The 10,224-nt window shown below is 52.0% G+C and overlaps 1 protein-coding gene across 1 annotated transcript in view; it reads right to left on the bottom strand.

The window, feature by feature from the left end:
• Positions 1-4,017: 4,017 nt before the first annotated feature.
• Positions 4,018-10,224, bottom strand: part of ANKH (ANKH inorganic pyrophosphate transport regulator) — a 170,133-nt gene continuing 163,926 nt past the window's right edge. The window contains exons 9-12 of the mRNA XM_061393852.1: positions 9,565-9,694; positions 7,254-7,377; positions 6,433-6,532; positions 4,018-6,035 (exon numbers count right to left, since the gene is read on the bottom strand). Coding sequence (XP_061249836.1) covers positions 5,922-6,035; positions 6,433-6,532; positions 7,254-7,377; positions 9,565-9,694 — 468 coding nt within the window. The 3' untranslated portion in view covers positions 4,018-5,921. The remainder of the gene's footprint in view (positions 6,036-6,432; positions 6,533-7,253; positions 7,378-9,564; positions 9,695-10,224) is intronic.

The following is a 10,224-nucleotide window of genomic DNA, read 5'->3' as shown; positions in this document are numbered from 1 at the left end:
ACCCCATACCATGTTCTACACCACAGCTCCCACAATAGCCTGTTAGACCAGGAAGGAGCTTTAGCAATAACGGCCTGAGCCTCTTATTATCCGGGTGACCAACATGTGGCTGGAGAGGTGTGAGTGATGTGATTTGGAAGGTCTCCTTAAATGAACGAGCACAGGCTTGTCAGAGTTGAACAGAATCCCATTTGTGGCTCTGTCAAGATTCCTGAAGCTCTATGACTGGTTTCTTGGTCATTCTAGCTTTAGATACTTGCCTTCTGAATATATCACTAAGCAAACCAAATAAAGCACTGACTCAGTGCATCTGCCCACAAGCCTTGTGAATGTGGTACCCCCAGGGGCGTGGCTTGCTTCCAGGTGACTGGTCCATGCAGCAGGGGCTGGGAGGCTAGAGTTGCTGTGAACTCTGAACCTCCTTGGTTCCAGCAGGGTAGCTTTAACTTCTTCAGTATCCAGTTCATCCAGATTGTGGGTCCCCCACATCCATGGCCCCACAACTTCAGGGAGCCAGAGTCCACCTGGGCGTGGTGTTTTCCACCCCGAAGGCACCCTTACCTGTCCCCGGTCCATGGTTGATGCACATCTGCCTCTAAATCTTATAGTAACGACTGATCTCCATACATCACTGAATTTCCACGAAGCCAGACGGTTGATGGTAAAAGCATTTTTAGCAGGTTTCTCCCCATCTCCTCCTTCTTTAACCTAAGGAAACCATGTATCCTGGAGAGAGAAAGGCATTCTGGCTCTTGTGAGTTTCTGTTTACATATACGGGTTGCAGACACCAATGCCACATCTTGCTAGTAAAGTGCACTTTAGGTTAATCTCCTAATTTAAAAAGAGGCACCAAACAGAAACATGAGCTGAAGCCGTGGGTAGCTGACAGCCATTTATAAAAGTGCATGGATCTTACACAGTCTTTCAGAGACCCTGCTTGATTGCAAATGAAGCAGAAAAAAGAATTCTTCTGGAACCCCTTGGACTGGACGAAGATGATTTAAAAAAGTTAGAAGACTTCAGACACGCATCTTTGGTGCTCTTCTTTGCTCAGAGTACAAGAGATGATAATAACCAGAGTACAAAAGATGATACTAGCCTCCTGTCTGGAGGAGAAGGTGAAATGTTCAAATGAGATCTCACCATCTCCTCTTCCCTGGTGAGATCAGACAGCAAACTGTAATTGGCTACGTGTTTTCTGATTTGGGAGTGCGGTGTGGGCTATTCTGATTATGTAATTACATGTTTATCATTATGCACGTTTAGGTGGTTAATTTTAGACATTTAACCTTTAAAAGGGCAACAGGGTCTTTTACTGTATTTTTCTTAGATTTTTTTCGACATCCTGTTTCATGTGTGGTTAGATCAGCTGATGAGCCACGTGATGTTTTGCTGCTTCAAAGGACAGAAATAGAGACCCCAGATAACCCCCCTGAGGAGCATCCTGAATGTTCACTAGACATGGTGCTCAAAAACATGCTTTCCTACGGTTCAAGTGCTTTTTATGAAAGAGCCTGGTGGGGGCTGTGCCTGGGGGTGGGTAGGGGGCAGGCAGGAGCCTCCTTTCAGGGATGGGCTACACGTGAACCCAGAGATCTCAACACTTACAAATTGCCACGAGCTATAAAGCCTTGCTCCTTGCAATTTCGGTTATAGTCTTAAAAAAAAAGATTTAGGACTGAGAACATGATAGCCCCTTTCCTAGACCATGCATTGCTTTGATTGATGAAGACTTCATCCTAAGTTTAGAGGTCAGCTCACTTGCAAAGGGGCTTCCCTGGTGGCTCAGGAAACATAAGAGACGTGGGTTCGATTCCTGGGTCGGGAAGATGCTCTGGAGGAGGACATGGCAATCTATTTCAGTATTCTTGCCTGGAGAATCCCATGGACCGAGGAGCCAGGTGGGGCTACAGTCCATAAGGTTGCAAAGAGTCGGACATGACTGAAGCGACTGAGCACGCATGGACCTGTAAAAAGGCCTGAAAGCCTGGCTAATTTGTACACACCAGTTCATGCTGTGGGCTTCCCTGGTGGCTCAGACAGTAAAGCATCTGCCTGCAATGCGGGAGACCCGGGTTCAATCCCTGGGTCAGGAAGATCCCCTGGAGAAGGAAATGGCAACCCACTCCAGTACTCATGGATGGAGAAGCCTGGTGGGCTACAGTTCATGGGGTTGCAAAGAGTCAGACACGACTAAGCAATTTCACCTAGTTCATGCTGTCTTGGGCACTGGTCTGCATAGTTACAGATGGAGAAAAAAAATGTTTAGTATAAGAAAATATTTTTCAAGATAATGTCATTTGATACAACAACGTAAATACTTGCTCAGTCTCTCTCACTTCAGTTTGAAGTAAGAAAAAGAACCCAGTCAGAGAACTATTGCGTGTTTAAACAGACGTGTGTCTTGGAATTAAAGGTACAAAAATGTACATCTCCCCCTACCCCTTCCTTCCAGAAGACCTCCAAATGAGGATGAGTTAGGAGGGTAGGAAGCCGTTAGCTTTTATACTTCTTGCTCTAAAGGTGTCATTGAATAACTTTTCTGATGTTAGGGACGTGCAGTGATTATCCTAACCCCAAGACAGACCAGACAAGGCTGCCGGGGGGACCACAGAGCTGGCCCCTGGCTGGGAAGTGCCCTGGACTACTCTAGAGAGCTGGACCAGAGTGGAGCCCTGGGCCTCTCTCCTCGTGGGCCTCCTATCGTTGTATGCTGGGAGAACTCAGAGAGTGATAAAGTGCTTTTTACTACTGTAGCCATGTTTATTTGGTCCCACCTGACATATCTTAAACCAACGCTGGAAATTTCCATTTCTGAGAGTAATTGGCTGTCTCTGGACATTTCCAGAGCCAAATTACCTGCTAGAGCTAAAAAAAGCAAGACAAAACATACATGCAAAACCTCAAAGATGGACTCTGGGACAAGAGCAGCCGAGGCAAACAGAGAGTGGGCACCCCTGGCTCTTACACTCGGTGACATAAACCAGCGGCCTTCATGCCCAAATTAAAGAGTGCCAAGCAGGTGAGGGGTCCCAGCCGTTGTGCAAACCGGTGTGCAGACCTCTTGAGGAGCCCTGAGCCGAGTGGTGGCCGGCAGGCCCCTTCCCGTCCGGACTTTGCTGGAGCAAGCCTGGACGGCTCCCTCCTGGCTCAGATTGTGGTGTCTCATCGATGCCAGGGACGCTGAGGTCTGGCTCGGAGCCCACAGAGATGCATCGAGAATGACCTCAGCAGTGCCCCCCAGAAAGCAGAGGCCACATGACCAGCTGCTCTTGACCCGAGCTGGCCCAGAGAAGGCCTTCAAGATGGGGAAACGCCTGTGAGTGGTCCACTCTCACTTCTTAGCATCTAAATAAAAGCAGCTGTATACCCCCCACAGTTTTAGCTTCTGTGCATCTATGAGGCATGGGTCCCCACTGAGAAAGCCATTTCTGGTCTTTCCATGGTTCTTGACCTGAGATTCTCCAGGCATGGCGCTGTCAGCTGAGTAATGTGCATGAGAAAAGAAACCTGTGTCCGGGGGAATGTTTCTTTGGGGGGGGGGGCTAAGTCAAAGGGGTGCCCTGCCGTCTCCCTGAAATGTGGAAAGGAGACTCATCCCCATCCCTCTCCTGTCTGTCTTGGTTAGAACAGCTGCAGAAGAGCCTGCCGGCAGTGGGTTTTGCTTTAGAAGCTAAGGTGTGTGCCTGGGAGCCCAAGCTGTGACGTGAGTGACTTAAGCAGCCCAAGCGAATGGAGGACGGGGTGTGCACCTCAAGGAGAAAGATTTTCCACACCTGTTGCCCTGCCATTGTGGCCTGGGTCTGGGCGTCCTTCCTGTGTTTTCTGAAACCCTAACAAAATACCACAGTCCATCCTTCTTTATCCCCGAAGATGTCTCTGATGTTATAATGCCATGTTCTAGCTGCATAATGAAGGATCTAGCTGGTCTGTCCCGATCTAGAGGGAACGGATTTGCTTTTTCAATGTACTCTTTAGGTTCCAACCCCACAAGCATGAAATACTAGTCACACACGTTAAAAAATACTGCCGTTTAATTTTCTAGTCACGTATTTTAAAAAAGCCGATACAATTAGACTCTTTTTCCCCACATCTTCTCAGATCTGCCCCCTGCAACCACCCCAAAGCAATGCATCTTAATTCTAAGCGGAAAACCCACTCAGAGGAAGCCCATAAGAATTTGTCCCCCAGTGGTCACTGGGTGTCCAGACGTGTGAACGAACCCTGTGAATGTTCATGGCTGACTCTGAGCCCTTCCATTCTTTTTTTTCTATGAGGAATGATATGATTACATGGCACTGAAAGCAATAAACACAAAAGGCTTGGCTTTTTCTTCTTTGCCCTGCGAGCGTATATTTCTATTCCCACTACGGTCTACATCAGCTGACCCATTTACACCCCTGTTACTCATAATGAAAAATAGTTCTTTTGTCACTGACTGGCCCTTACATTTGTATACAAATGACAGACTGTAAAACTGCTGCAAACAAGACACACTCTTCATCAATACAATATGTTTCCACTGCAGGTATGTTGAGCACACAGGCAATCACCGTATTGTATTAGAGACATTTTATTGAAAATGCGAAAATAGGAAATGTATTATAGCCTAAAATAAATTACATAACATATACAGTATATATTTATATCTTTAAAATATTTTTGTGTTTAGGTTCTTTCCGTCTAGGAATTTTGACTAAATCAAGAATTTAGTGAACCGTGTCCATAATTTTTTAAAGAAAAAACCCGCTTTCCAAAACTTAGAAAAATATACTGCACTGAATGGATTTCAAATGTGTCATTTCAGGGAATATCATACAGTGACTTTGCTGTCGTTTATAAAATGTCTTGCTTTCTCATGTGATGTCAGAGGCGAGGACAGAAGAACACTTGGAATTACCTGTACCCCAGGGTTAGGACTAAGAACGGCAGGACCAGGTCATAAATCTACTTCCAAAGCGAGGACATAGCAACCTGGCATTAGATGCTAGATTATGACTTAAAGCTTCAGTTCACTTTATAAAGACTAAAATGTAGTTAGAATACTCCTTCTCCCTTGCTTTAGTGCCATCTTCAGGAAAGGTGAGTGAAAAACAAGCCTTCGGGGAAACTCATGCCCAGGGACGCCGGTGATGGGGGGACAGGCTTTGGGACAACTTTGACAAGGCAGCTTTCGTATGTACACGGCTGGTGTGACAGCGAGCGCACACGCAGATCCACGAAGCGGCCAGGGGAACGCTGTTGGCGTGTTGGTGTGCTGCTCCCGGGACACCTCTAACCTGCCCGCCGGAGATTATTTCCGGCCGGCCGTCGGTCCAGCACGTTTGCACATCCATTCCTCAGCGCCGCCGGCCACCCCGGGCTGCAGGCAGACCCTGCCCTCGGCCCGGGTATGGCAGACGGTTCAAGACGCCACGGTGCGAGGCCTCAGCCACAGCCCTTGGCACAGCCACGTGACCTGGAAGCGAGTTGTCACCGTGATTCTTGAGCGATGCGAGGGGACAGGGTGAGTCTGCGGCCTGCTGGGCGGTGGTGGCCGAGGGGACGCTGGACGGCACAGCCGCGGTCCTTTGGTTCCAAGTGGAGATTGTCCGAGGACGGGAGGGGTGGGGGGAGGCGACTGCAAGGCGGCTATGTCTTTGGGCTTTTCACGAAGCGGGGGCATGAAGTCAGTTGTTTTGTTTCCACAAAGCAGTGGTGAGACCGTTCCACAAGTCCCTTCATGAGTGTGGGCACACCCGGTATGCCAGAGTGTCCGTGAAACCTTTAGATCAAGGCCTCTTTTGTTACCCAAACAAAAACCAAAAAAAAAAAACAGAAAGTGGAAGAAAACACGTCGGGGAGGAGTAGATGGCGGCGCTGGGGCATCACCTGGGCCCCCTGCGCCTCCCACCCGAGGGGTGAGGGGTGGGGGGCGGCCTCATTCCTGCTCCTCCCGCATCTCCACGATGTCCGTGCCCTCCTCCGCCGGAGGTATGTCCGTCATCGCCGAGTCCTCCCCCTCGGCGGCCGACTCGTTCTCCATCTTCTTTTTCTAGACCAGAGAAGACGCATCAGGGGGGCTGGGGTGGCGGTGGAGGGGGTGGTGGGTGGGAAGCACAGCGTGGCAGAGGTCTCAGGGGACCCCTCGCCATGTACTTGGATCTCATTTATGTTTGGGGGCGACCTCGTCGAGGCTGCATTTTTAGGTCCGCGTGTTCCTTTCAGCGGGGTGACTGGGGAGTTGGCTGCGTGCTGGGCTCTGTGAGAGGCACTGGCGGGGGTGGGGGACTCTTGTCTCCCATCTCCCCTCCCATCATCTATGAAGACCTGGCACTGCCCGAGGACACCACCTCTGGTGCCCTCCCCTCCCCTCCCGCTCATGACCATCTGCAGGCTCCCACACCAGGGGGCGTGCCCTGCAAGGGTGCTGTTCTGTTGCCCTCTCTCACCTGTTTCCGATAGACATAGCACGCTGCTATGGCGACCATGGTGGATTCTCCCACAAACCCCGCGAGGAGGGAGCCCACGCCCAGGGTGGCTCCGTGTACCCTGGGGATGAGAACGCAAAGGGCATCTGTCTGTTAGAGACCCGCGGAGGCACAGAGAATCAAAACCCAGCCAAAACCCAGGCAAGGTGTAGGCGACAGGGGTGCCTTCGAGATCTGCCTGTTAGCGCTGCACCTAATAAATACTCCACCTGGGTGGGAGAGCGGCCTGGGACCCCCTCCGGGCCCTGCGACTCCCACTCCTGCTCCAGATCTCAGCTCAGCATCTGCTGGGGAAGGGGCACGTCTCCCCGCCCGGCCCCAGGTGCCCGCAGCATCCCGCCCCTCCTCTCTGTAGAGTGCAGTTTCCCAGTAGACGGGGTCCCAGGAAAGTGGGGATCCCCGAGAACAAGGGCAACACCCTCGCTCGCTCCCTTGCGTTTTTCACCTTGCCCCTGCCCGCCACACCACGGTGGATGCTCAATGCTGACCGTGTAGGTGGGCATGACCCCGGAAGTGCTTTTCTAGAATGGATCTCAACAGCCTCCAACCTGGTCCCCTGGGCAGAGAAATGAGGCATCACTCAGCATTTCTAACTCTAGACACGCTTGGGGATTTCCCAGGAAAAAAAGCTGATTTAATCTTCTGGACAGAGTGCCGCGGTGGCAGCAGGATCCCATAGCTCCGCCCGCACCTCCCCCACCTTCACACGTACCCCAGGTAGGGCAGGACCAACGGCAGCAGGATCCCATAGCCCAACGCCCACCCCCCACCCCACCACGTACCCCAGGTAGGGCAGGACCACGAGGCTGGTGATGAGAACAATGATCCGCAGCACGGAGCTGGGCGCCAGGACGAAGGTCTTCTTCAGGGTCATCAGCCACCCGGTCAGATGGGCCCTCACGGTGACTGGAGGGAGAGCCAAGGACTGGTCAGCAATGCCCCCCTTCTCTCCATCCTGCTGCTTCTACCCCCAGCTCCGCCCCCCAGAGCCCGCCCGCAGCAGCACATCCCTGGTCCCAGGGGCGGCTGGGTGGGACCCAGGCCCTGCGGCTGCCGCCCTGGGCCCATCTTCCTGCCGGGGTTCCTGATCCCTGCCTCGGGGTTTGGAGGAGACCCGCCCCCCGCCTCTCCCCTTCCCCCACTCCGCTCCGTGCGCAGCATAGTCCTTAAGTGGCGTTTTCCCACTGTGATCGCCACCCCTGGGCGGGGAATGGAGGGGTGGTGCTCCCTCCACCCCACCCTCACCCCCACCCAGCCTCAAGCTCCCATCACGCCCGTCTAGGAAAACTCAAGAGAAGAGCGGCGACTTGACGGCGGTCCAGTTTGATTCCCGGAGCAGAAAACCTGAACTGGACGCCCGGTTTCCCCGCGCATGTGGGCGGGGCGAGGAAGGGGCGAAGAAGGAGGTCCGGCTCACTTCCGGGTTTCTTTCACAGCCTTCCGACCGCGGACCGCGGCCGGCTCCATCTGTCCACGCCTCACAAAGACCTCACAGCAGGTTCCCAGTACCCCGTCTCCCCAGCCTGATCTGTGAGCTTCGGGAGCGCAGGCAGGGCACCGGCCCCAGCACCCAGGAGGGGCTCCACGGAGGGTGTGTCAGTGACGACCGGCTGATCTTGGCGGACGTTTCAGTTCAGTTAAGTCGCTCAGTCGTGTCCGACTCTTGGCGACCCCATGGATTCCAGCACGCCAGGCCTCCCTGTCCATCACCCAAACTCATGTCCACAGTTTACTCGACTCATGTCCATTGAGTCGGTGATGCCATCCAACCATCTCATCCTCTGTTGTCCTCTTCTCCTGCCTTCAGTCTTTCCCAGCATCAGGATCTTTTCCAATGAGTCGATTCTTCTCTTCGCATCAAGTGGCCAAAGTATTGGAGTTTCAGCTTCAGCATCGGTCCTTCCAATGAATATTCAGGACTGATTTCCTTTAGGATGGACTGGTTGGATCTCCTTGCAGTCCAAGGGACTCTCCAGAGTCTTCTCTAACACCACAGTTCAAAAGCATCAATTTTCAGCACTCAGCTTTCTTTATAGTCCAACTCTCACATCCATACATGACTACTGGAAAGGCCATAGCTTTGACTAGACGGACCTTTGCAGACATTTAGGTTTGATCTGAAACTGGACGGGGTTTGAGGAAAAAGGAGGTCTAGTCCTTTATGGCAAGTAGGGGTAGCACAAGGCACAGACCTATGGAGGGGAAGGAAGCGCCCACTCCTGGAATAAAAGCTCATGTCCAGTTTGGAGGAAGAATCTGCATCTGACGCAGTGTTCCTCCCGCCCCCAGTGGAAGAGTTGAATTTTGAGGTACAGGTGGCTGCACAGGCGGGATGCTAACCTGACGGGCCCAAAGCCAGCAGGTTGCAAAGATAGGTGGGGTCGGCTGTCTTCAAGCACCTGGTTTGACAGGCGAGGAAGGGGCGAGGAGAGGAGATTCAGAGTCCTACCCCAGTCCTAGCTCTGGGACTCCAGCCCCTCCTCAGGTTCAGACTGAGGAGTCAGCAACTAGTGCCTTGATCTCCAGGTGGCGGCAACTCTCGGGTCCCTCAGTGTCCCGCCCCAACCTCAGGGACCAGGCAACACCCCAGGCAGCCGCCGGGAACGCTTGACATCTAGGAGCAGGGGCAGCTCCTGGCCTGACTTGGGAACAGCTCAGGGTGGCAGGTGAGCCATCAGCCGCGGCGTCGACTGGCCCCACAGCCCATTTCTAACCGCCGTCTTGCTCCTGGATGCTTTTCTCCAGCAGTCCTTTTAGAATCTCAACAGATGCATAGATTTGTGTCACCAGTCGCTACAGTGAAGGCAGGGAATGGTTCTACTGCCCCTGAAAACGACTCATACTATCCCCTCAGGCTCTTTCTACTGAATCTGCAACCACTGTCCTTTAAGAAAGAAACTATGCCTTTTTGACTGGCTTCTCCAACTTTCAACCTGCTGGACAATATCTTTGCATCTTTTTAATCCACCGTGAAACTTTGAAGTGTATACATTTATTTTGTTTGGGACAGAACTGATAATGTTTCTAAAGAAAGAAAACTGAGTCAGGCATGAGAGTGATTAGGAATTTTTCTTTCATTCTGTTTTCCTTTACCTGGAACCGGGAAGAAGGAAAAGATACGCAAGGGAACAACGCAGAGTTCTGCAAAGGCAAAGTCCACACCGATGATGTCTATCAGAATCTTCTCGGAAACGTTGGGAGTCCAGAACATCACAAAACAGAGCTGCCAGGGGGAAAAGGGCAGGAAGCAAGATTATTAGAAAAAGGTGTAAAGGAGTGAAATGTGACAGGTATTACATGGTCCCCGAGGAGCTAGGAAAGAGGGTGAATGTGCCCAATTGGGGGGCTGGCATGTGGGTCCTCAAGTGCCACTGCCTTGCTCTCTTCTTACCTGACACAGGTAAGACCCTGGCCATTCATCACACCTGCCCACAGGAAGCCTGGCAGGGGGGCCCAGGTGGGAGCTAGGAAAGAGGGTGAATGTGCCCAATTGGGGGGCTGGCACATGGGTCCTCAAGTGCCACTGCCTTGCTCTCTTCTTACCTGACACAGGTAAGACCCTGGCCCATTCATCACACCTGCCCCACAGGAAGCCTGGCAGGGGGGCCTAGGTGGGAGGCAGGCATCTGAGCAGGTAGCCACACCAATGTAGAAAGTTTACATAGGCTGCTGGACAACTCAGTTCAGGGTGAACATGTGTATTAATGTAATTTTTACAACTTTAAGCAAATAATAAAAAGTAATCTGAAAGTA

This window comes from Bos javanicus, chromosome 20, assembly GCF_032452875.1.
Source record: "Bos javanicus breed banteng chromosome 20, ARS-OSU_banteng_1.0, whole genome shotgun sequence".
Taxonomy (NCBI): domain Eukaryota; kingdom Metazoa; phylum Chordata; class Mammalia; order Artiodactyla; family Bovidae; genus Bos; species Bos javanicus.
Note: the sequence above shows the minus strand (reverse complement) of the source record. Positions and strands in the feature narration are given on the sequence as shown.